Below are 24,820 nucleotides of genomic sequence, written 5' to 3'. Positions count from 1 at the left end.
GAAGTGCGCCCATATTGATGGGGAGGCTGGAAGCTGCCCATCTGCCTGGGGGTCCACTGAGTAGCCCCCAGAGTCCATGATGCGTGGTGCTCCAAAGCGTCGCCCTTCCGAGCTTTGCCCTGGCTGGGCCGTCCCATCTGCTCGGACGTGCAGCTGAAGATGGCTGTCTTTCTCTGCAGGTTCCCTGGGGATCTCACAACAGAAGGGACAAACAAGGTAGGGTGTTCTTCATCGTGGGGGGTCTCAGGCGTCTTTGCTCCTCCGGGCGAGGCAGAGCATGCTGAGCAGCCTCTGCACCGAGCACAGTTCAGCTGGCATTCCCGGCTGTCTGGAGGACCCCAGGTCCTGCCCTGGCTCCAGAGGCAGCAGCAGGGAACAGAGCAGACCAGGCCTCTGCCATCCAGGGGGTGACACCCAGAGAAGGGACATACGTATAAGCAAAGCAGACCTTCAAATGAATGCCTAGTTAGAAGAGATGCCCGGTACCGCGAGGGCAAGAAGGTGGACAGCCCGTGAGAGCCGCAGACGAGACTCCGAACTTAGACGGCGGGGAGGGGTGTCACTCCACTCAAGGGAGCAGCAGCGCCAGAGCCCGGAGGCAGGGAGCAGGCTTGGTGAGCCAGAAGACCAGAAGGAAAGGGAGGGGGACAGGATGGCCGCAGGCAGGCGGGCCAGGGCTTGCCTGGCATCTGGGCCATGGCGAGAGGTGTGGCTTCCCACCTGAAGTCACAGGAAGTTCCTGAAAGCCTTTTAAGCAGGGAGTGACACAGTGACAGGGCTATACCAGCTGCTCTGAGCAGGAGAGTGATGCCCAGGGGACCAGAGTGGAGACGGCGGCATCACGGACTCACTGGGGACGGGGGAGACCCGACTTACGTTTTAGAAATACACGCACTACCGGCATCCCCAGTATACAGGGAGAGTCTGAGACCCAGAGAAGAAAATGGGAGCCTGGGGGGCCGTGCGTGACAGAGCGAGACGAGGGGAAGTGGGCTGCAGGCTCTGCAGCTGGACCGGGGCACCCCCGGGAGTCTGTCACGGGTGTCTGTGTGCACGCAGAGCACTGACGGGGGCCTCTGGCTCCGGCGCTGCAGAATTCCCAGGCCTCCGTCTTTCTGTCTTTCAGCCAGGATTTTATAAGGGCCCAGCAGGCTCCCAGGTGACCCTGAGCAGCCTGGGGAACCAGACCCGCGCGCTGCTGGAGGAACAGGCCCGGCACCTGCTGACAGAGCAGGAGCGCGCCACCATGACCTACTACCTGGATGAGTACCGCCGTGGCAGTGTCTCCGTGGAGGCCCTGGTCATGGCCCTGTTCGAGCTGCTCAATACCCACGCCAAGGTGACCTGCCTCCCTGTCCCCCTCCTTCCCCCAGAACCTACCGGGAGTCCAGCTAAACTGAACTCTGGACAGAGACTGGTGACCAAGGCAGCCCCCTCCCGCTGGCTCATGGGCTCCTGGGCACACAGACAAAGAGCCAGTGATTGGGACCCACTGCAGCGGTCTGCAAGGCCGAGCGCACATCTAGAGTGTCCTGGGGTGCTCGTAGCAGTGCCCGGGCCCTTCCAGCTGCCCGGAGCCTTGGCAAGCGGCAGGTGACCGTGCCGTGCAGCGGGCTTGCGAGCCCTGCTCCGGTGGAAGTCTGCCTGAGGCCTAGAAGCCGCACAAAGGAGAAGTGCTTACGTCCACGGGGTGGGGGTCGTAAGTTCGAGAAGACGTAACAGAGGAAGTGTGATTGGCAGACAGACGCGAAGTGCAGGTGGGGGGTGCTCTAGGCAAAGGGACCAGCCACAGGCCTCCTGTCCTGGACATCGTGTGTGTCCAGGGACACAGAGTCGTGTGTGCCTGCTGAGGAGGAGGAGGAGACAGGGACGCAGGTCAGACAATGCTGGACGGGTGTCTGGGCAGAGGTGTCTGGGCTGGGTCCTGAGGGTACTGGGGAGCCACGGAGGGTTCATGCAGGCCACCTGAGAGTCTTAGGGGTACTGTTGCCACCTGCCGGTAGAGTTCTCCACTGAGTGCCCCTTGTCCCCACCTCCAGTTTGCTGTCCTCTCTGAGGTGAGAGGCACCATCTCCCCACAAGACCTGGAGCGCTTCGACCACCTGGTGCTGAGGCGGGAGATCGAGTCCATGAAGGCACGCCAGCCCCCTGGCCCTGGGGCCGGGGACGCCCACTCCATGGTCTCCTACAGTGACACGGGCTCCTCCACAGGCAGCCACGGCACCTCCACCACCGTCAGCTCGGCCAGGGTGAGCTGCCCCGGCCCGTGCCAGGCTCGAAGCTCAGGGGCAGAGTTGCGGCGATAGCCTGGGCGGGAACCGGGCGGGTTCCGCTCCCAGCCCCACCGCTTCCCGGCTGCACCCTGCACCCTGAGCCTCGGTCTTTTGTCTATAGAGCCTGATGGTTGCTGAGCGCATACTTCGTGCCAGGCGCCACTCTGGAGCCGATACGCAAGAGACACACTTAAGGGGACTCTCAGTCTGGGTGCCCTTAGGCAAATAGAAAAATATGGTGGCGTACGTCTGTAATCCCAGCGGCTCGGGAGGCTGAAGCAGGAGGATCACAGGTTCAAAGCCAGCCTCAGCAACTTAGCGAGGCACTAAGCAACTCAGCAAGACCCTGTCTCTAAATGAAAATATAAAAATGGGCTGGGGATGTGGCTCAGTGGTTAGGTGCCCCTGAATTCAGTCCCGGTACCAAAAAAAGAAAAAGAAAAAAGTACATGATTATGATCTGTGGGGGATCTAATAAGACAACACAGCATTCAGCTCAGTGCCTGACTAGGAGAGCAGTCAATAAATGGTAGTGGTCATGGTGACTCAGATCGAGGGGCCACTCTTGTCTGGAGCCCCAGGCCCAGCTCGACCTGCTTACAGACTTGCCTGCCCCTCAGGACAGCATCCCGAGCCCCCTCAGGGCCTGGTTCCGTGCCCAGAGTGCTCAGAAGCAGATTAATCCCAGGAGGCCTTTGCAAGAAATGGCAAGAGTCCTTCTGTCTCTGTCCCTCCCGGAGACAACCGGTCACTGCTGTCCATGGGCAGGGGCAGCAGGCCAGGTCAGGGGTCGCGTGACTCCGTTCTGTCCTCCACAGGCATCTTCCTTGCCCTCGGGTGTTTTGCCCCCACTCTTCTAGGAACGGAAGGGAAAGGAATGTTTCTTAAGCTCCGTTGCTCCCATATGCTGAGCTGGGAGCCATTACAGGGGGATCTCAGACCACAAGGACGCGGGGGCCATGGGTCCCTTTGGAGTGGGTCCAAGGTTGTAGACGTAGGTGGTGAGTGGGCATGGGTGAGCAGCTGCCAGGAATCAGCCCTGTCCTTCATGGATGCCCAGTGTGGCTTTTCTTTAGCTCTGGGCTCTGGGGTATCTCTGCTCCTGTACCCTACCTTTAACATCCTCATCGCCTCATCCCAAGGGTCCTCACCCCCTTTCCGGGTAACCCCAGGTTGCCATGCAGCCCCGCAGGGCTCTGGCGTGGCTGCTGCGTGATTCTGGAGGAGCAGAGCCCTTCCCAGGCGGGGCAGGGCTGCCAGCTTGGTCCCGAGCTCACGTGTCCTCAAGCAGACAGACTTCAGCCTGTGGGCCCGTTCTTCCTCTGAGTCTGGCTCCATGAGATGGGCCATACAAATGGTCACTGAGGCCCTCGGCAGCTTTGAGCCACTGTTCTTGCACCTGGGAACCACAGGCTATCGTTCCATGGTGGTCCCTTTTAGAATCAGGGACCAGAGCTCCGCTGAGTTGGCTGGGAGTGTCTCCAAGTCCAGGGGGCAGGGGATGTGGGCTTAGGTCCTGGCTGTCATGGGCCTCAGTTTCCCCTGGATAAATGGCCTGAGGTCCTGCTGCTCTGGCTATAGCAACCTGAGACCAGGAGGGCAGGCGGAGAGCCTGAGGGCCCTGCAGGGTCAGGAGCCCCGCCCAGCCCCGGCCCAGCACCAACCAGCAGGGACCTTGTCGTTGCCTGGGTGTGTCCCCGACTCCGAAGCACTTCTCAGGCCATCTGGACCCCAGCTGGGGCAGTTGACCCTTCCCTGCCACAAGGTGACTCACTGCCAATGGGGTCACCCTAGGGCTGGCGGATCTCAGACCACAGGATGGCTTTGGGCAGGGAGTTTGGGGGGCCATATGGAAGGGGTGAACGTGAGGCTCTCCCTGGTTGGAGGAGGGAATGACTCTGGGCAACTGTTACTCTGAGTCCATGTAGTGCCAGGGAGCATGGGCGCACCAGGGTCGTGCCTCCCAGACCAGGGCGAGCGCCCAAGTCCAGGGAAGGCTGCACGGACATGGGAGGGCCACCTCACCTCCCGGCGCCTCGGCGTCCTCCCTGCAGAGGGTCCTGAGACCACACCCCCAGCTTGTGTGGAGGACTCAGCAAAAGGCAGCCCGTGGGCCCGCGGGAGTAGATGTCCTGCCAGGTCCTGGCGGGAAGGCCCCCACGCTCGAGGGCCGGTGAAGCCAGGGCTTTTTCTGACCTGACCTGGTTCTTCCCCCTACCTGGCTGGAGAAAGCCACCAAGGGATTGGTACCCAGGCCCCTGCCGACCCTTGGGGGCCTGGAAAGCAGCAGGGGAGGGGTTGCCATTCCCCCTCTGACAGCCCCCAGCCACCTGACCTCCTCTGATCCGGGGTCCCAGGCAGGGTTCACCGGGAAGCTCTGCCTTTCATGAGTAGGTTGAGCTTAGACAAGTCACTTTCCTCCTCTGAGCCTGTGTCTGCATCTGCCAAAAGGGAAGAGCCACCCGCCCTGCCCAGGGGAAGGAGCGGCTCCCTGGTCAGGGACAAGCATATTTCTTGAAAGCAGTGGCCCCGGACGCCTTCAAGGCAGGGCGCAGGGGCGTGGAGCACTGTGCCCTCTCCTCGCCTCTCCTCCTTCCTTCTGCCCAGAGCGTCCGGGGAGCCGGAAAGGGCTTGGGAGAATCACGTTTGCATGCGCGTGTGTGTTTGGGGCCGGGGGTGGTGGCCGAGGCCGCTTGGTTCCCTCGTATTTATTTGATGTATTTTTCTTTTTGCCTCCTGCCCATCCTTCCTCCCTAGGAGCGGCTGCTGTGGCTTATAGACCTGATGGAGGTACCGTCCTTCCTGCCGGGTGGGGACTGTGGGAGTCCCTCAGCCAGGGGCAGAGGTGGGGGGCCTGGCCCCTCCTGCTACTCCTCTGTCTCACCCGTCCCTGGTGGGGACCGGCTTTTCTTCTTGGTGCTCACTGTCTCTCCTGGTCATCCATTCGCCAGGTGTCCTCAGGCTCTGGAGTAAGGGTCCCTCCATTCAAATCCCAGCTCTACCCCGACCTCGCTGTGTGACCTCAGGAAGTGGTTCCACCTCTCTGAGCTCAGCTTTAGGTCTGTAACAGTGAGAATGTCCCCGTGAGGTCTTGCTGTCCAGACGCCCCTCAGCCTTTGCCTAGGGCGATGCTGTCTGCTGGAATGTTCTCCTTTCCACCTCACACAGCCTGTTTCCTGTGCATGTTTCAGCCCATCGCTCAGGCGCCACCTCTTCCAGGAAGCCTTCCCTGATACTCTCCAGAGGGTGGCTTGCAGCCCCCAGCCTCTGTCTGTCATGGGCCTTTGTGTATTTTTTCTAATCTTTGCAGGTATCTCCCATTATCCCCTTGACCATCAGCTGCTTGAAGGCAGCAGCCATGATTGAGGTCACCATTAAGCCCCTGGCGCCCAGCACAGAGCCTGGCCCATGAAAATAATCCAAGGCTTTTTTATTAATATTAGTGACTGACCTCTGTTGAGAGTCCTCTGTGGTATAAGGCTATCCATCTGTATCTTCTGTCATCCTCTCAAGAGCCAAGAGAGGCTGTATGGCCAGTATGGCTGTGATCCCCATTTTACAGAGCAGGAAAGTTAAGTCCAGAGAGGAAAAGCAACTTGTTTGAGGTCACACAGCTAGCGAGAGGTGGAGTGAGGATTTGAACCCAGGACCGCCTGCCTCTGAGTGGCGCTGTTTGCCCTGGTGTCCAGCCAAGGCGCTTCACTGATGAATCTCGCCAGCCACTGGCTCAGCCTCACCAGCTGTCTGTCTGTCCGTCTATCCTGTCTCCTCCCTTCCTCCTCCTCTTCCTTCCTTTCTGTTAAATCTTGACTGAGTGCTTGCCATGTGCTATATGCAGCCCTCCCTGCTGGGGATACAGTAGACAGCAACCAAGAAGTCTTTGCCACTACAGAATTCAGAGGTGAGCAGGTCAGCAGAGAATAGACCAGACAGATAACTGAACTGCACAGCAGGTTACGAGATAAGTGCTAAGGAGAGACTTCAAGCAGGGAAGGGGCTCAGTGGGGCTAGGAAGTGACATATGAGTAAGACTGGAGGTGAGGGAGAGCCACACCCGCGTCGGGAGGAAGAGCAGTTTGAGCAGCAGGAAGTGCATGTGCAGGGGCCCTAAGGAGCTCAGGTGTCCGAGCATACTCCAGTGAGGCGGGAGCAGCGTGTGCAGGGAAGAAGAGGGGCAGATTGTGCACCGGCGACTTTGACTTTGAGCAACATGAGAGCCCTGAGCAGGTAAGAGCAGGGACCGACGTGGCCTGACATAGTTTCAACCGGATCTCTTGGATCAGGAATAGACAAGGATGGGTTTGTCCCAAGACGAACAGGTTCGTTCCCATGAACCAGCAGGCCGAGAGGTCTGTGGGTCATGTAGGGCTGGGAGGCTGTGCAGCCTGAGTCCCCAGGAGATGTGGCCGTGGGCTCTGCAGGCACCAGCTCTTCCTGCTGCCTGGGCAGTCCCTGCCTTGGTGCTTCCTGGGAAAATCCCCCCACCACACACACATCTAGAGCCAACCTGAGACTGGATACCCAGCACATCCAGCCATCGTCACGTGGGGTCACAGGGAGGAAGCTCCCTCCACCTGAGCCCCTCTTTCAGGCGCACAGGGCCTGTCCTGGGTGTCCAGAGCATCACTTTACGCCATCCCTGCAGTGCATTAGACCCTCAAGAAAGCCCCTCACCCACTCACTACCCATCCATACAACCGAGGCAGGCCCTAGGGCCCCTTCTAGTCTGAGAGTCTTCTCTGTGTCAAGAGGTGCTGGAAAAGATTCAGAGCAGGCTCAGCAGGGAGTGGCAGCTCACCCCATCAGCTCTCCGTGCTCTGCCATGGGAGAGAAAGAGGTTGGGGTCGTACTTAGTCCTCCTCAAGTGCCAGGTTCGGGTCTGCAGCATCGCTGTGTACCAGTAAGCTCTCGGCTGCAATAATGCTGACTAACAAGTCACCCCAGATCTCAATGGACAATAGCTGAACACTCCTCCCTTGTGGTCCGGACCCCTGTGCTCGGGGCCCTTGCACGCTTTTCCTGCCTCTGCTGAATAGCTGCCATGTTGCTTCAGCTTCTGCACGTTTCCCTTCTCCAGGGGACAGGGAGAGCATGGAGTGCAGGCAGGGCCCTATCTTTCACGTCCTGGTCACCTGCAGGATCGCCCTCTACACACCCGCCTCCCGCATCCTAGGACAATGCCCTTTGCTCTGGTGTTCAGAGGCCCAGGGCAGCATCGGGTGTCTGGCCCCTGTGACCCAGACAGTTGCCCCACGTGGAGCCAGTTTCCATTTAGCGTGCCTTCCCTGGGTCGTGCAGTGCAGTTATCGATCCTGGGTTAAACGTGATTCACTCGAAGCCCTTCACCCTCAGAGCAGAGGCCGCTGATCACAGGAAATCAGACGCTGCTGCCCCAGGGACAGATCGTGTTTACTTTCCACTTGTCAAAGAGAGAGTCAGCCTTGAGCATTTTATTGCAACTTCCAAACAATATCATTTTCCCCCATGAATGTGTTGGCTAAGCCAGGTGCAGTGGCACATGCCTGTAATCCCAGCCGCTCGGGAGGCTGATGCAGGAGGATCGCAAGTTCAAAACCAACCTCAGCAAAATCAAGGCACTGAGCAACTCAGTGAGACCCTGTCTCTACATAAAATACAAAATAGGGCTGAGGATGTGGCTCAGTGGTTGAGTGCCCCTGCGTTCAATACCTGGTATGGAAAATGTAAAAAATAAAAAAAGGATGTTGGCTAGGAGAGCTGAGTGAGAGAAGAAATTTTGCCCAGCATTTCTAGAATTCTCCATTTAGGGCAAACAGGCCTTTAGCAGAAGGGCTCAATCTCACAAACTTTTGGAACACTACCAACCAGGTCTGGCTCTCCACAGTAGTAGCCAGGTCACCTTGGGCAGGTGACATAAGCCTTCTGAGCCTCCGTATCCACATCTGTGTATTGGGCTAGGAAGACCCAGTCCCTGTGGGCTGCTTGGTGAGGTCAGGTGGATTCACGAGGGTGAAGCACGTGGGAGCACATCCTCTTACCACTCCCGGAGCTGGAAAGGGCCTGCAGAGAAGCTGGAAAGGGCTGTAGAGAAGGCAACTATGGAGGTCAAGGCCAGCCCTGCACCACCCAGCAGACCCCTGGAGGCCAGGGAGGGCAGCTGGGGCCAGCCCTGGTCTGGACTTCAGGCTTTCTCCACCTGGCCTGCCAGGTGCTCAGTGGGACCTCTACCCTGAAGCCCCACTGCCCTCCCCTCCTAGACCTGCAGGAAGGCGAGGGAGCTCTGGGCGTGGCTGCACTGGCTGGGTCCCTCGCGGCCTGAGTCACCCTCCTAGTTGGGGCACCACGAGGACTTGGCGCCTCAGACCCCTGCAGCTGCGGGACTCCTGCTTGTCACGCCAGGTCTTCCCAGAGACGGGGATCTGACTCAGGGCCTCCTCCCTCCTGCGTTCTGACCATCCAGACTGCTCCCTCTTCTTCGCCCCTCCTTCCTGAGGCAGCACCTCCCCGCCCCCGCCCCTGGATCCTCCCAGGGTATGACTGAAGTGTGGCCTGATGCCCGGAGCCTGAGGACAGGGGCCCCAGCTAGGACCCGAAGTGGGCATCAGCCGGGCAGCTGCTGAGGACAGGCAGGCTCAGAGCTGAAGCTGGCCGGGAGGCACGTGGCCCCTGGAAAGACTGGAAGAGATCAGGGCCGGGAATGGGGAAGGACGGGCAGAGGTGGGGACAGCAGGGGCTGGATCCCAGCCGAATTCTGATGAGACGTGTCTGAAGGGTCTCCAGGAGGAGAGCGATGCCTCCCCTGTGCGCCCACGGCCGGGGGATGGGGCGACCGGAAAGACCATGGCGGCCGTCCAGGTGCGCAGGGCCCGTCAGGTAGACCGAGTCTGCCTCCCCCGCGTCAGGAAGTGCCGGCCTCAGCCCTGCGAGGCTGCAGTGTTCTTCCCTCTGGAGGGGAACACACCGCTCCTGGCCAGGGGATCTCTGCACCCTCCCGGAGCCCCCGGCATGATCACCTGCAACCCGGTGACTCGGGCCGCGTGGGACGGTCACTCCCAGCCAGTACTCTGCTTTGATCTCAGGGGTTTGCAGGTCACCTGGCTGGCTGCCTGAGGACTGGGGTGGAGCTGTTTCCACAGCAGAGCTGAGCTGGGCAGGTCAGAGCCTGTTGGGGGTGGCTGAGCCCTGCTGCAGCCTAGCGCCACTTTCCCAGCTCGCTCTGGGGCGCTGCACGGGGCTCTCACTGTTTGGCTGGGCCCTTCTCAGAGGGACGCTGTGCCCACTTCAGTGTGAGCACACGTGGAAATGACCCCGGGAAGAAATGCTGGCTTACTGTGCGCAAGCTTCTGGCGTGTTGGCCAGCGGGCTGTGGCTCCTCGGTACCTGGGATTCAGAGGACAGACCTGTGACTTGTGCGGTGACAGTGGCCTGTTCCATGAGGCTCTGTGGCCTCCATGCATAATGGAGGAAGGCTGCCCTTCAGTTAGAGGTCAGTGAAAATAAGATGGACTGTCGTCCCCGCCAGGCCCCAGTCCCCGCGCCCCCTTCCTGCCGAGACAGGTTCCCAGCCCTTGGCCTGGGGCTCTTCCAGCCCTGATCTCTGGAGATTCTGGGTCACCCCGTTTCCACTGACGACATCCCTCCCTGAGGCCGCGGGGAGGGCCATGCGGGGCAGGTTTCAGGTCAGCAGAAGGAGGTGGTCTGAGCGTCACAGCCGCAGTGCCCTGACACTGCCTGCTGCGCTCCAGGCTTCAGGCAGAGGCTGCGCAGAGCCTTCTGCTTCTGTGACTTACTGGTAGACTGTGATGGCAGGGGAGGACAGTGACAGAAGAGCAAGGTGCTGGCCGCGGGGGTCCCCAGCGTGGCCTCAGCAGCTCCGCCAGAGTATTCCCAGTGCCTGCTGTGGGCACCTTTGTCCCCTGCCCATTCCTCAGCCTCGCCCTTCAGCCTTCCCCAGCTGGCTGCAGAAGTTGGAGGTCCTCACCCAGTTCCCTCTGAGTGGCCCTGCTGCCACCCTACCCCCTGTTTCCCCAGCGACAGGCTCTTCTTCCCAGGCACAGCCTGGCTCTTCTCCTCTGCTGCTCTTGACCCCGCACCCCACCTTCTCCTGGATCTCCCCCACTTTCCTCTTTCCCTGCTCACCCTCTCTGATTGCTCCCTATCCACTCTTTGGTCTCTTGTCAGCAGCTCCCCACTGATGACCTTCCAGAGACTTTGTGACTCGGTGCCTCAGTTTCCCCATATTTGGGGTAGAGGGCATCAAGTCTCAGGCCTCAGGTAGGAGTGGGGGTTCCCGTTGACCTGACGTCAGAGTAATGACACCAAAGAACAAGGAGCTGAAGACAGTGCCTTCACGTGTGAGGCCCCAAGAGCCCCCGTGGAGGGGAGGGCTGATCCTGCCTGGGGAGAGCAGCCTCATCTTGCTGAGGTGGCCCCTGGCAGCCCCGGGGCCGGGACGTTGTCCAAGCAAGGCCTTCCCCGCTTCAGTTCCGGGGCCCTGAGTGCACACAGCAGGGTCAGCAGGGGTTACCCATTGTCCTTCACCTGGCTTTGTCCCCTCTCAGCTGCCCCTCACCAGACTTGAGGGTCTGGGCTCTAACTGGGCCAAGTTGGGCACAAGGGAGTTCTTTCCTGGGAAAGGAAGGGAGCTTCGTATAGCCACTGGCCAAGGTGGGGGGGACCGTGGCACAGGTCTTGGAGGTGTCCTGGTCCTTGTGGGAAGCAGGGCCTTTGGGACGTGGAGACAGGCGTTGGAAAGAATTGGCTTCCTACCCTGTCATTGCTGTGTGACCTTGGGCAGATGACCTCCGCTCCCTGCTCAGTTGCCTCAGCTGTAGAGTGTGTGAAGAGTCCCACCTGGGAGGACTCACTGTGCCTCTTGGTGTAAGCCCCAGGGACTGCTGGGGCAGGGTCCCCGGCAGTGGTTGGGGGTGCCTGGGGCCCAGGCACAAGCTCCGACCTTGAGCCTCTGCTCCAAGCCTGTTTTGAACTCCGTGCTGCTGACACCTCCCCCGAGTTCTTAGCCTGCTGTCTGCAGCTATTTCAGATGCACAAGGAACATGGCTTGGGGACTTGGGGCTCCTGAGCGTCTGGATTCAGCAGATGGAGTCTGGCAGGGCTGGGCTCCGACCTGTCTGCTGCTTGCTCCACTTCCGCCTCCCTCCCAGGCTGGGCCTCCGTGCCTCCTCCCCCTCCTGCTTCCCCATCCCCACCTTCTGTCCTGGCTCCAGGATGCCATTTATAGCAGGGAATGAGGTTGAGGCCAGGGGCCCGCAGTGGCTATGTTCTCTCTCGTCTCAGAGACCCTCTGTTCCCATGATGCTCCGGGGGTGCTGGGCAGCGTGGACTGTGGGTTGACCCAGACCTGGCTGAGAAGCCTGACCTGCCGCAGAATGGCCCACGTGACCTTGGACGAGCCACTTCCCTCTCTGAACTTTAAGTGTATCAAATGTGACCAGAGGGAGATCCAGAGCCACCTCTCAGGGTCCTTGGGAGAGTGGATGAGATAATGCAAGTAGCAGAGAGCCCAGGGCCCGGCCCGCCGGGGGTCCTCAGGGGTTGGTGGTTCTCTGGTGTCCTTTCCAGAAGTCTCCCTCCCTCAGCTTCCCTCATAAGCCTTGGATGCCTGGAAAATGCCTGCCCAGCAACTGAGTGACTCTCAGGGCTCCTGGGGCACCAGAGCTGGACAGAGTCCCGTGTCTGGTCGCAGCATGTAGCCCAGGGTGGCCTGCAGGTTGAATTCCCATGGGCCAATAGCAGTGGCTCTGTGTGACGAGGGAGAGGCTCCTCTTGTCCTTGCTGACACCTCTTGAACTCACGCAGCTGGGACGGGCTGGCCTGGGGGAGGGGTCAGACAGAGGGCCACCTGTCCTTTCTCTCTGAGCTGTTCAGCCAGCCAGGCCAGGGCGTGTTTTGCGTTTGCAAGGCCGCCACCTCCCCAGGATGTTGTGCCAGGCCCCATTATGGGAGCTTCTTAGGTGTTAACAGGTCACCTGTGTGAGGCAGGTACCCCTGTTACGCCACTTTGCAGATGAGGAAACTGAGGCACGAAGAGATGGAGTGATCTGCCTGCCACCACTGGGCCCCAAGTGGCAGAATTGGAAGTGACCTCTCAAGGAAACCTGAGGTGGCGAAGGCAGAGCTGCTGTCACCAGGCAGGAGGGCCCAGCGCCTCGTCAGTCAGTGGGTTCATCACTGGCCTTTGTGATCTCGTGCCCCTGGCCTTCCCCAGAATGGTCGAGGTTCAGGGAGACCATTGGAGAAGGGAGTCCACGAGGCCTGGCCAGCCGTTTCTGCCGCGGGGGGAGTCGGGCTGCCTTCCCCGCGTTCAGGCCATTATTACTGCTCCGCGGGGCAGCACGGGCGGCCTCCACTCCAGCCTGGGGCCTCTTCCCGAGAGTCATCGATTCATTCATTCACCCGTCGATTCATTAATTTATTTAGTGAACACTTACAAAGCAGCCTCTGTTCTGTTCTGGAGGGGAGACCAGGTCGTAGGAACTTCTGCCTTCTCCGTTTGTATTTAGCAGGAGAGACAGAAAATCAAATCGCGTGGTGATAAGAGTTACGCAGAGCTGCAGAGCCAGCAGGGTAGACAGGGCCGCTCTGTGAGGGCCTCGTGGGGTCAGTGTGCAGTTGCTCGTGGTACAGGCAGTGAGAGCAGCTGGTGCAAAGACCCGGCGCGGCGACATCCCGTGTTGCCGGAGGAGCAGCACAAAGGGCCACGTTGGCAGGCGCGTGAATGTGCTTGGGGTTTCCTCCAGGCACGGGGGACGGGCCCAGGGCCCGTGAGTGAGGAGAGACGTTGCCTGATGTGTGTTTCCAGGATGGTGGGTGAAGCTCACTGACCCGTGGGGAGGGCCGAGGGTGGGCTGCAGTTTTCCCTGGGTGGTCAGGTAGACCCTTCTGAGGGGACCTGGGAGTGGGATCTTAAGGAGGTGAGTGCGTAGCACGTGCCTCATGACAGCCAGGCAGGGGCAGGGGCCAGCACCCGCCCCTGGTGCTACACTGTGGCTGAGGGGGTGGGGGCACCTCCAGAGCAGGCAAACTTGACCTTGTCTCCATGGCAACCGCTGCCCTCAGGCTCCCATCCATGCTTGACTCAGGAGCTGTGAAATTCTCAAACGCCTCCCCTCTCCCTCCTGCTCCGCGTCCACCCATCCCTGTCTGAAATGCCTGCGGTTCCTCTGGGCCCGGCTTGGCGCCCTGCCCGCTTCTCCAGGCAGCCTTCCTCCGTCACACTCTCCCTCAGGGTGTCGTACACCTGGTCACCCCCCTGCCGCTCCTCTGCAGTCCCTTCTACCCCAGTCTCCTAACTCCTGAGGCAGCGGCTGCAGCTCACCTCCTCTGTACCCAGCCAGGGGTCGGTCTTGAGCTTCAGAGGCTACTCAGCATTGACGGCCACGTGAGCCACCAAGGGTGTTGGTGGCTGTGTTACTCGGGGCACGTGTGGACACTTGCTAAGCTGGGCTCTCGTGACGGAGGTGAGTCCCAGGGTCCGCCCTCTAGCAAGCTGGAGGCCTGGAGAGCTGGAGATGTAGCCTCAAGTCCAAGGTCCGGAAATCCAGGAGTGCTGCGTGCTGCTGTTGAGGGCAAGGGTAGGGCTGGGGGTCGCTCAGCGTGGGAGCCTCTCCTCGCGTGTGCAGCAGCCCAGGTTCCACCCCAGCACTGAAGGAAGAAGCCGAGCGTGAGGCCAGCAGAACGTGGAGGCCCCAGCTCCAGAGGGTGAATGTGGCCTTTCCCCACCTTCTTAACACGTTGGCTGTGCCCCCGACACTGGGGAGGGATCTGCACTCAGCCCACTGAGTCAGAGCTAATCTCTTCCAGAAACGTCCAACAGACCCACCAGTCCTCCATGCCAGTCGGGTTGACACCCCACATTACTCGTTGGTGGCAGAGGCACATGGCCCTCCTGAGCTCTGTGAGTGGAAAGGGCCCTGAGCCCAGCCCAGAGAGGACCTCTGCTCGGCCCCCAGAGATGGCCTTTTGACAGCACAGTGTTAAGGGAGCATTAGGAAAGGAAGGAAGAAATTAAATAAGGTCCATTTAAACCTTAAGCCACCCCCTCAGGATTAAGACCACAAAGATAAAAAGGAGAGAGGCTTCCCGTCCCTTCCTGCTGACAGCGTGCCCTCTCACGCCGTTCTGGGATTCTGTCCGTCGGTGGTGCTGAGAGAGGCTTTGCAGTACACCCCAGCACCTCCAGGGAGGCTGGAAATGACCAGAAGGTCCCCAAGGAAAACTGGCTTCAAAGTGACTGGTGGAAAAATCAGCCCCGGTTACCATGGGTCAGACGGATATGGCCGGCAGGTGCCTCAAGATCATTGAGGCCCATGGACTTGGCTCCCCCGGTTCCTGGTGGCTCAGCTTGCTCTCTTGTCCATTCCAGAACACTCTTGACCTGGAGGAGACGGGCCAGGCAGTCCAGGGCAGCGTCAACACCCTCCCAGACGTGTCCGTGGTAAGGCCCCCGTGGTAAGACTCAGGGTCTGCCCTGCGTGTCTCTCAGGTGTCCCCCTGGCTCCTCTCAGTGACAGCCACAGGGAGAGGACACAGGGAAGGCAAGAGGACGGGACCTCTGCTGTGAGCCCTCACACCCTCTGCAGGCCTGCGCATGGGTGCCCCTCTCCCATCTCCAGCAGGGCCAGGGTGGGTCACCATGGTCACCGTGGGCAGGGTGGTCACTGGCCAGAGCAAGTGGGTTTGCCCAGTGGGGCCTTGCTTCTGATGTGTCACCTGAACATTGTCATGGCACATACAGGCACCCAGGAGCGTGGTGAGTGCTCCTTCCTAGCCCTCTGCCTAGGTGGACATGGACACTAAATATGCCATGATACCTGGTTGAGTCTGACCCAAGTGGTTTTTGAATGGCCTGGACTCTGGACCCAGATTGCCTGGGTTGGAATCCCACCTCTTCCATGGACTGGGTGACTTTGGGCAAGTTATTGCCCTCTCTGTGCCTCTGTTTTCCCATCTGTAGCATGGAGGTGGTAACAGCAGTACCTTCCCCATCAGTTTGTGGCAACATTAATTGACTTAAGCCAGATGTTTGGAACAGTGCCATGCAAGTGCTGGGTGGTGCCCAGGCAGGGGGAATGGTAATCATGGTGTCCACTGCTGCTGCTCGCCATGCTGACACTGGTCACATCCCGCCTACTCTGCTATTACCAATGACATGCTCAGAGAGGTGCTGTGCCTTGCCCAGGGCCACATAGCACCACAGCGCATGTGTCCCTCCTTCTGTTCATCCTCCCTCTCTTTCTGGTCCTATCTCGCCTCCCATCTCCAGTGGCCAAGACAATCCCCTAAAAATAAAAGCCAAAGAAACCATTCTTGTGTGTCTCTGCCCTCTTGTCCCGACTCTAATAAAGTCTTGCTGCCTGTGACAAGCCCGGGCGGGTGCCAAGAACTTCAATTCCCAAAGGTAACAGCGCAGTCCCCAGAGACGCCTGCCAAGGTCCCCACGCTCCTCAGCTGCCGAGATGCCGGGCGAAGTTTTCCACTGGGCCGTTGCATTATTCAGAGCCCTGTGGCCAGGAGCTGGGAGCGCAGGGACCCAATTCCAGCAGGGGCCTGGCGCCGCTCACTGCTCTGGCCGCCGCCCCAGCTGACCGCCATGGGCTCTGACTCCTTCTACTCCTGTTGGGTCTTTTGGCAGGATGACATCAAGTCCAACTCCGAGGGGCTGCCTAGCGCCAAGCTGCCGCCTCCCCCACCGCTTCTGGGCCCAGGCCAGGACCGCCCGCTCAGCCAGCCAAGGAGGCCAGGGAGGGAGGACCCCCAGCCTCCTTCCTCTGCGAACCCCCACTCAGGCATCGTCTTCTCGGCACCCCAGGCCTGCAGCCCGCCGCTGGGCGCTGCACCCATCCCAGGGCCTCCCTCCACCCAGGACTCGCCCTCCTCACCCATCTACGCCTCCGTCTCCCCCACCAAACCTGGCTCCAAGAGGCCGCTGGACGCCCATCTGGCCCTGGTCAACCAGCAGCCCATCGGCCCCTTTCCTCGGGTCCAGTCACCCCCACACCTGAAGAGCCCCTCTGCAGAGGCCCCAGCAGCGGGGTGCGGCCTCCCGCCAGCCTCACCCTCGGACCACGCGGACCAGACGAGCGCGAACCAGCACTTCGTCATGGTGGAGGTGCACCGGCCCGACAGCGAGCCCGACGTGAACGAAGTGCGGGCCCTGCCCCAGACGCGCAGTGAGTACCCGGCCCCGGGCTCGGCTCTGCCGCCGGGGTGCCTGCGAGCCCAGACATGCCCCGCTCCCGGGGAGTAGTAAGGTGGCCCTGGTGGTGTGGGACTTGGGGTTGGGTCCTGCTGCTGCCCCTGTGTGACTGGACAAGCTGCGGTCAGCCCTGCCGGGTGGTCCCAGGACCGCCTGCGTTCACCTCCCAGCCCTCCAGTGAGACTGCGCTTGTGGAGGACGCGGTGGCTTCTGTTATTCCTGTCCCCAGGGCCAGGCCTGGAGCAGGTGCAGGAGTCCCCTGTGTGTCGCAGTCTCTGGACCTCTGGCAGGGCTCCTGACCTGGCCCTGAAGAGTCAGAGTGCGAGACGGTGACAGCCACAGACCCCGGTTTTCCAAGGGACATCCAGCCGAGGAGGGGAAGGCAGGGAGGAGCCAGCTTTCCGCTCCGGAGAGCTCTGGGTCTCCAGATGGAGGGAGCTGGGGCACATTTTGTCGGACTCTGCTGCCATCTTGTGGCTGGAGAGAAACCCACGCTCCAGATGGGGCAGGGGGCCAGCCAGTTAGGGGACTGGAAGGCCCCCTGTACGGGGCAGCACACAAACCGGAGTGTGAGTGAGGCACAAGGTCCCTGCACCAGCGACCTGGGCAGGCAGGCGGCTCAGGAAGAACGGGGCCTGTGGGGAGAGGAACGGGAAGTTCGTGGCCTCACTGCCCAGCCGGGACCTGGCACGGAGCTGGATGGGAGCCAACGGCTGTGCTCCTGAGCCCTCTGCCTGTGCCAGGCGCCGTTCTGGGGCAGTGTTATACCGTCAACTCGCTCAGACCCACGATGCCCGCAGGAGCATACTGTTGGCACCCCCTGTCACATGTGGAGAAACCAAGGCACAGCCAGCAGCCGTCGGGCCGGGCAGTCTGGCCGCCCGGCCGCCCATTCTGCTGCCCGGGTCTTTTAGTCTTCTTGATAACGCTTAGCTCAGGTCTCCTCCTCCTGTGTCGCATGCAAGTGCGGAGGCCTAGAAAGGCTGGATCCTGGCCCCCGCTTGCACAGCTGGACCCTGGGATTCAGACTTGACCTGCCAGACTCCAGAGCACACCGTTCTTAACCAGGAGTCTCAGACTCAGGACCCAGGCATTGCACACCTACGGAAGCAGCCTGGTGGCCTGAAGAGCCAGAGAACATGTTCCTGTCACTTAGCTCAAGCCCCACAGGATCCTGCAGGGATGCAGGCCAGGGGCGGCAAACCATCCATTTTTTTCTTGAGAAGCTCACAACATTTATATTTTTAATGTGAAATGCCCCAATTTTTTTTTTTTTCTTTTGAGGCACTGGGGATTGAACTCAGGACCTTGCACATGCTAGGCAAGTGCTCTACCACTGAGCTACATCCTTAGCCGCCCACCCCATCTTTTTTATAAATTTTTATTTTGAGACAGGGTTTCTCTAAGTTGCTGAGGCTGGACTGAGACTTATGATCCTCCTGCCTCAACCTCCTGAGTCAGTGGGGTTACAGGTGTGCCAGCTGAAATCTCATTTGAATGTGTTGTCCCTCATTACAAATTGACAGCATTGTGTGGGTTTGAACAACAAAACCAAGCCAGCAACCCACGTCCGAGGGCTGCGTTTGTTGCTGACCACTGCTTTAATCATTATAGAACCAGGAGGTCAGGCTAGATGTCCCCGAAGCAGCAGCCTCAGGCCAGGCCTGCGGGAAGGGTCAGGAGGAGTGGGGAGGCGTGTCCTTCCCCCTCCCTTCGCTCCTCCCACCAGCTTTGCCTGGGGAATTCCCCCAGCCTTCGGGAAGCCTTCTCTGACTGCTGCCATCCTCCTGTCCCTACCCGCAGCGGCCTCCACGCTCTCTCAGCTCTCGGACAGTGGGCAGACTCTCAGCGAGGACAGCGGTGTGGATGCCGGTGAGGTGGAGGCCAGTGCCCCAGGCAGAGGCAGGCAGACGGCCTCCACCAAGAACAAGAGTAGCAAGGAGCTACCTCGGACTGAGAGAGCCACCGAGGGGGCCAACAAACCGGTGAGTGGGGGCAGAGGTCAAGAGGAGGAGCCCAGGCAGACCAGGGTGCAGCTCGCAGTGACCACCAGGGGAGGCGGTGAACCCCATCACAGGAATCTGGAGGCCCAGTTTGCACCGGCCCTGGGTGACTAAGTGTTGGTCTTGGGAGTCTTGGAGGGGGAGCCCCTCTGCTCTGACTTGTCATGGGGGCTGAGACAGTCCTTGGAGTCAGACAGCCTGGATTCAAGTCCCTGCCTCACTGGGCAGTCTGAGGTCAGCCCCAGAGGTTGGTAGGGACTCAGGTGCTGAGGGACACCCAGTGCACACTTGAGGCTCCCCGCCCAGGATGGATACTGAACCCTGTTGGCCCAGGTGTGTGTTCTGGCCCAGCCCTGTCCCCTGGCCAGGCCTGTGGTCCCCTTCCTCCACCTGCAGCCTGGACTCCTGGAGCCTACGTCCACCCTGGTCCGCGTGAAGAAAAGCGCAGCCACACTAGGCATCGCCATCGAGGGTGGCGCCAATACGCGCCAGCCCCTGCCTAGGATTGTCACCATTCAGGTACACCCGAGGGTCCCTGTTGACCATCTCCCGGCTCCCAAGGGCCCATGTCTCAGGATGCCTGCGGGTTTGCTACCTCAAAGTGACAGCATCCAAGAAGGGCCCCTCATGCTGGTCCTGGCCCTGGGACTCCTGAGGTCTCCAGCGGTGGGCAGGGTAGCAGGAGGACATGGACCCCTCCATCCTGACCACTAGACCAGGCCTGGGAAGCACATCTCACCTGTGCTTGGTGCCCCTGTGGCCCCTGCCCTGTGTCTCACCCTGCAGCGAGGCGGGTCGGCCCACAACTGTGGACAGCTCAAGGTGGGCCACGTGATCCTGGAAGTGAACGGGCTGACCCTCCGGGGCAAGGAGCATCGGGAAGCTGCCCGCATCATCGCCGAGGCCTTCAAGACCAAGGACCGTGACCACGTCGACTTCCTGGTCACCGAATTCAACGTGATGCTCTAGGGGCCGAGGCCCACGGGCCCCCCACCACTGCCCAGCCCCTGGTCCCAGTCCCGCCCCTGTCCTCGCACTCTCAGGCTCCGTGAGGGTTGGGGCTGCCTGGCCAGGGCAGCAGGAAGGCACCCCACTCCATCCCTGCCCACTGCACAGAACTGGGAGAAAGAGAACCAGGCAAGGCCAACAGACGGTCAGGTCAGGATCTGTGTGCCGGGGACACAGTAGGCGCTCAATGCTGGAGGGCTCTGGGAAGGGAAGACAGGAAGAGGAAGGGCAGAGCCTGCTTCCATGGGCTGGGTGGGTTGCCTTCCTGCCCCCCAGCCAGCCAGCACCCAGCCCCCCCACCCCCCAGGTGCCTGAGCCTTTGGAGCGAGGACACATGAGAACTCATGGACACGGTGTCCTGCCGGGGCATCTTGCAGGACCTTCAGTGCCACAAACAAGCATCAAGCTCGCCCCCACTCACACCCCTTCCTCCTGCCTCCTACCCCACAGTATTTATTATTTATTTCCCTCCCCGCACTCGGGGGACCCCACGGCCCCAGCTTCCCACCCACCCCCAGCCTGTCCCGGAGGCCTTGCAGACGACCAGCAGTGTCAGTGTATTTATATACAGAGCTTATGACTTTAATTTTTCAATAAAGAAATCTGAACAAGTTTAGGGCCAGCGTGCTGTGTGGTCTGCCTGGGCGGCTGGGGCTTGAGTTCTTGATGTGGAGAGTGGAGGGGCGCATGGAAAGACGGGGTGCCCAAAGCACCGCCCAGCGCCTCCCTGGAACCCCGCACCCCATGCCTTAGTTTGGGAGAGACGGCAGGGTGGGCGGGGGCGCCAGAGCCTCACCGCATTGTGAAGCACCTTACTTGAAGGTTTGAGGATAAAACTTAAGTATGTAGAGAAATGTTTTCAGAATAAACCCGAGGCATAGTACAATGCGGAACCCAGCAAGCAGGAGTTTTAAAACAGACTGGCCAGCCGAAGGTGGGTTCTCCCAGAAGCTGACTCAGAGGCGAGGATTTATATGCAAGTGATTCATTCGGGAGCTTCTCTGGGGGAGGCCAGGAGGGAGTGTGGAAGCCGGACAGGGGCGCGAGGAAGCCAGGGGACTGGGGCATTTCAGTCCCCAGAGGGCAGCTTCAGCCTCATCCACCAGGCCCCTGGTATGTGAGGAGACCTGGTGTGGTCTCCACACAAGGCAGGCACTGGGCTTCCATGCCTGCGGTCCTTGGGCAAGGCCTGGGGGCCAGAGAGTGAACCCCCAACCACCTCTGCTTTCCCCTACCCGCTCAGGCCCAGCAGTTCAGCAGTCAAGGGCAGTGGGTGTTAGAAATACAGGTTGGGAGGACGAAGAAAATGGAGTCAGGGCTCAGGGCCAGCCCAGTGCCCACTGCTCCTGTCCAGGAACTGTCTGGTGAAGGAAGGGTGTAAGAAGTCCTACTTTGCCCAGTCCTTTGTCCAGAGCTCTGCCAGGGGTGGGCTACGGGGCATTGGTTCCAGGGTCTTGTTCTAAATCCTGCTCTTAGCTGTCCTTGTTCCCTTTCCAGCTGGGCAGACCACCTGAGGCCAAAGACTCCCTCCCCACAGGGTCTGTTACACTGCCGGTAGTAGTCCCGCCCCACTGCAGGGGCTTTGCGAACCCAAATCCCACCCTGTGGTCACAGGCAAGTGATTGCACCCGAGCCCCAAGTGTCCCACCTACAACATATACGGTGGGCTGAATAATAGACTCCCCCCGCCCAAGAACAAGATTCCCACTCCTGGAACCTCAGTGTCAGATGGCCAAAGGGAGTTGCAGAGATGAGGAAGTTCAAGTCCTGAGCTGGGGGAAGATCCTGGCGCATCCAGGTGGGCCAATGTCATCACAAGAGGAGAGGGGAGGGCTGAGGGGAGCAGTGGAGCGGTACCCTTTGAAGATGAAGGGCAGGCTCGGGCACTAAGGGTGCTGAGGGCCCCAGGGAAGGCAGAAGCCAGATGGTTTTCTCTGCAGAGATGCCACAAGAAACCCACCAAATCTTACAAAGATTTGAACTTCTAACCTGTCTTTGTAAGAGAACAAGTGTGTACCATTCAAGTCACTAAAAGTCGTAGTTTGTCACAGCAGCCGAAGGAAACAGATTCCGTGAGGACACGACCACTTCCCTGCAGGACAGGTGGCCTGCTGTGTGGGGCTCCAACAGCTAGACCGAGGTCAGCCCTGGGGAGGTGACTTCAGGAGTGGCTGGCCTTGTGAATGCCATGCTTCCAGGGTCTAAGCCCTGGCCCACCTGATCTGAATGGAGAGCTGTAAGGTGGGCAGTCACTGACCTGCTCCATCAGCTCCAACTTGGGTGGTGATATCCCACCTTGACTCCACCAACTCCTCACTTGGTCCAACCCTCTGTCCTGTGGGTCTCCCCCTGCTGTGGGTCTCTAAGCCCAAAAAGCTGCATTTCAAGTGGTTTTGAAAGGTCCAGTAGCACAGCTCCAAAGGACAAGTTTGGACTTGGTGGCCTGAGGCCGAGGCCTGCTCTTTCCACAACACAAAGTCCCAGAATGAACACCTGCCCCGGTGTCTCTGAAGGGACCCAATATGCTGGGGAGGCAGGAGGTGTCAAAGGTCCACCCAGGCCACATGCACCAGTGGTCCTGACATCTTTACTCATGATCCAACGGAGGGGAGGGGATGATGGAGAGTCTCAGGGGTTGAGTCCCATTTGTTGCAATTTAGTGGCAGCAAGTGGCACAAGAGCCTCGGTTCGCTTGACACCCCACAATACGGCCATTGTTCAAGGTGTGCTTTTGTGAACAGTACAGTATTCTTGTCCTGAACTCACTGTGAGATCTTGGGCAGTTCTTGTTCCTCTCTGGCCCAGAAAAGTTTCTTACTACTGTTATTAAGCCGTCTGTTTCAGCCATAAATTTGTGATTTCTTCCTCACGGTGGCGATCTGGGTCTCAGTCTCCCCTGGGGGATTCCAGTAAGAAGCAGCAGCCTAGCAGGAGGGAACTTCTCCAGTCCCCAGCCGGGAGCCCGCGCCCCGGAGTCCCAATCCCTGGGGGCGGGCCGCAGCAGCCGCTTCTCGGTGATTGGTGGAGTTCCACGAGGCCCCGCCCCATGACCCGCCTCCCGCCTCCTTGGGCCCGCCTCGGGCTAGAAGCAAGGAGGCGGCCGCCCCGCCCCGTCCCGCCCCGCCCCGCCCCGCCCCGCGCGCGGATTGGAGGCCTTTGTTTGCCGCTCAACTCCGGGAAACCTCCTGCGCTGGGCCCAGCAGGTGAGGCGCTGGGAGGGGCTCGGGGGGCTCCCGGCGGGGTGCGGCCCCTCGCTGGCCTCAGTTTCTCGGTCTGGAGATGGGGCGGGAGGCCGGACGGCGGCGGTGGGCTCCGCTCCCCAGGGCCGACGCTGCTCTGGGTCTTCCCCACGTGGAAACCCCGCGCGCACCGGGAGGAGACGGACTGCGGCCCCGGGAATGGGAGCAAGCGCGGGACGCGCGTTCGGGCCCGCGCCAGACCCGGCCGCCGCGCGGGGCCCTATGTCCACCTTCTAGCCTCAGCCTCCACCCTCCGACCTCAGTCTCCACCCTCTGGCCTCAGTCTCCACCTCTGTATAGTGGGGGCGTTGGCTGTTTTCCTCCCGCTGGAGCAGATCGCGGGAAGGGAAGGGGTCCCCAGGGAGCCGGGGCTGGTCCTTGGCGGGGCCGGGACTGTGGGGGCCGGAGGCGTGGCCCGGGTCGCTGTGGTTACTGGGGAGGTGGGGCTTTGCTGTTCCGGGATTTGTGTGAGGTTGGTTCACCCGGCAACAGTCCGCGCAGCCTGGCGCCTCCGAGCAGCGCGCACTCCCTGGACGCCTAACGCAAGTTTCTTTTCCTCTTTTTTGGCAGGGGGAGGGAGGGAGAGCAAGGCCTAGGGTGCGGTGGGCAGTCTCGACAGCGGTAGGAACTGGAACGAGCAAAACTAAGGCCAGTCACTTCTTGGTACACACGAAGGGACTGAGGCCCCGAGAGGAGCCGCCGCTTGCCCAAGGGCGCACAGCGGGGAAGTGCAGAGTTGGTCTTTCCCGTGTCATGGGACTGCTGTTGGCAAAACCAGAGCCTGCTGGATGTGCGATCTTGGACGTGACTTTTCCTGGGCTCCTTTCCCTGGCTTTAGTTGAAAGAAATGACAGCGTGGAGCAGAGCTTCACCTAGATTTAAAAACCTTTTGCTTCTGAATGAGAAAGTTGGCAAGGAAGGTTGCTGATAGCAAACCCCAGCTATTTTAGATCTGAGAAGAGAAGCGTCAATGAAATGAGACTGTTTTTCTGTTCTTCTAGATCAGAAGGAGAAATGAACAGAAAATGAAGCATAAAGGGCCAAGATTAGATACATACAGGGACTTCCCAAAAGAATTTTTCAGGTGTCTCCTCTGGAGTTGATGGGTTTCACTTTTGGACGTTCCTGTTAAGCAAACGGGATTGGTGCCCCTGGGTTGTGTGGGTGCGGGCAGCTAAGTCTGGTTTACCTACTGACAGTGGATGGAAGCTGTGGTGTCTGGGGACTGCAGGCTGCGTTCTTCCACAGGAGGAGGAAGGCGCCAGGCCTCCCCAAGCCCAGCTGGTTTGCATCTGAAGCATGAGACTGAGGCTGTTTCTTGCGAGGGGATTTCATCAGCTCCCACGGTCCTGCAGACTCCACCGGGGTTGGGATTTCCAGAGGGTGGGACGGGTCCAGCCTGCGGCCGTCATGCTGTGAGGGTGTTTTGGAAACCGGTTCACAGTGTGGACATATAAGTGCACCCCAGGGAGAAGCAGGAGGAAGAGGGAGTTTAAAGCCTCCACGTGGCTCCTGAGTGCCAGGTCCTCACTGTCCCCTCTGTGAGATGGCTGGGGCAGTGCTCACCTGAGCTTCTCCTAAGGCTCAAGTGAGTGGCCCCTGGTGTCCTGGACAGCTTCTGCTCACACATTCCAAGGTCGGAAATGAGGAAGCCACAGCCCGAAGAAAGGAAGGGGTGGTGACGATGCCACTGATAACTGTCACTGATGTTTCTTGAATGCTGGCTTCCAGCTGCCATGCCTGGGTTCTGCTGCAAGGAGGTCCAGGAAGGCTGAATCTCTTCTCTGTTTTGTCCCCTCTGCCGTTCCCCAGTGCCCAATACACAGACCTACAAGATCCTGTCATTTCATTTCATGATATTGCCTTGGAGTAGATGTTATGGTTGTCCCCATTTTGCAGATGAGAAGCCTGAGGTTCGGAGAGGTTGAGTCACTTGCCTGAAGTCACACAGCTCTTCTCTAGGGTCTTTACTTCGGAATGTGCAGGGGTGTGGAAGCTGATGTTGCCCCCTCTACCCAGGGGTAATTCGTGTGTGCAGTAATATCATGTTGGCAGCTGGAAATTGGCCATGGTGAGGTAGGTAGGGAAATCAGTAAATGA

The 24,820-nt window shown here is 59.9% G+C and overlaps 2 protein-coding genes across 6 annotated transcripts in view; both read left to right on the top strand.

The window, feature by feature from the left end:
• Positions 1–20,097, top strand: part of WHRN (whirlin) — an 83,622-nt gene extending 63,525 nt beyond the window's left edge. For 2 of the 3 annotated variants that reach the window (XM_079112275.1, XM_079112277.1), the window contains exons 5-13: positions 180–216; positions 1,127–1,339; positions 2,040–2,249; positions 5,031–5,063; positions 14,638–14,709; positions 15,907–16,444; positions 18,274–18,455; positions 18,870–18,992; positions 19,260–20,097. In XM_079112275.1, coding sequence (XP_078968401.1) covers positions 180–216; positions 1,127–1,339; positions 2,040–2,249; positions 5,031–5,063; positions 14,638–14,709; positions 15,907–16,444; positions 18,274–18,455; positions 18,870–18,992; positions 19,260–19,442 — 1,591 coding nt within the window. In that variant the 3' untranslated portion in view covers positions 19,443–20,097. The remainder of the gene's footprint in view (positions 1–179; positions 217–1,126; positions 1,340–2,039; positions 2,250–5,030; positions 5,064–14,637; positions 14,710–15,906; positions 16,445–18,273; positions 18,456–18,869; positions 18,993–19,259) is intronic. The other variant, XM_079112276.1, reaches the window with a different exon arrangement.
• A 2,538-nt stretch (positions 20,098–22,635) lies between these two features.
• Positions 22,636–24,820, top strand: part of AKNA (AT-hook transcription factor) — a 44,564-nt gene continuing 42,379 nt past the window's right edge. The window contains exon 1 of one of the 3 annotated variants that reach the window (XM_079113871.1): positions 22,636–22,684. The gene's annotated coding sequence lies outside the window, so the exon portion shown is untranslated. Of the gene's footprint in view, positions 22,685–23,366; positions 23,384–24,820 lie in introns of those variants that run through there. The other 2 variants (XM_079113877.1, XM_079113879.1) reach the window with 2 other exon arrangements.

The sequence above is a fragment of the Sciurus vulgaris genome (genome assembly GCF_902686455.1).
Source record: "Sciurus vulgaris genome assembly, chromosome: 15".
In the NCBI taxonomy this organism is placed as follows: domain Eukaryota; kingdom Metazoa; phylum Chordata; class Mammalia; order Rodentia; family Sciuridae; genus Sciurus; species Sciurus vulgaris.
This window is presented reverse-complemented; position numbering and strand designations above follow the sequence as displayed.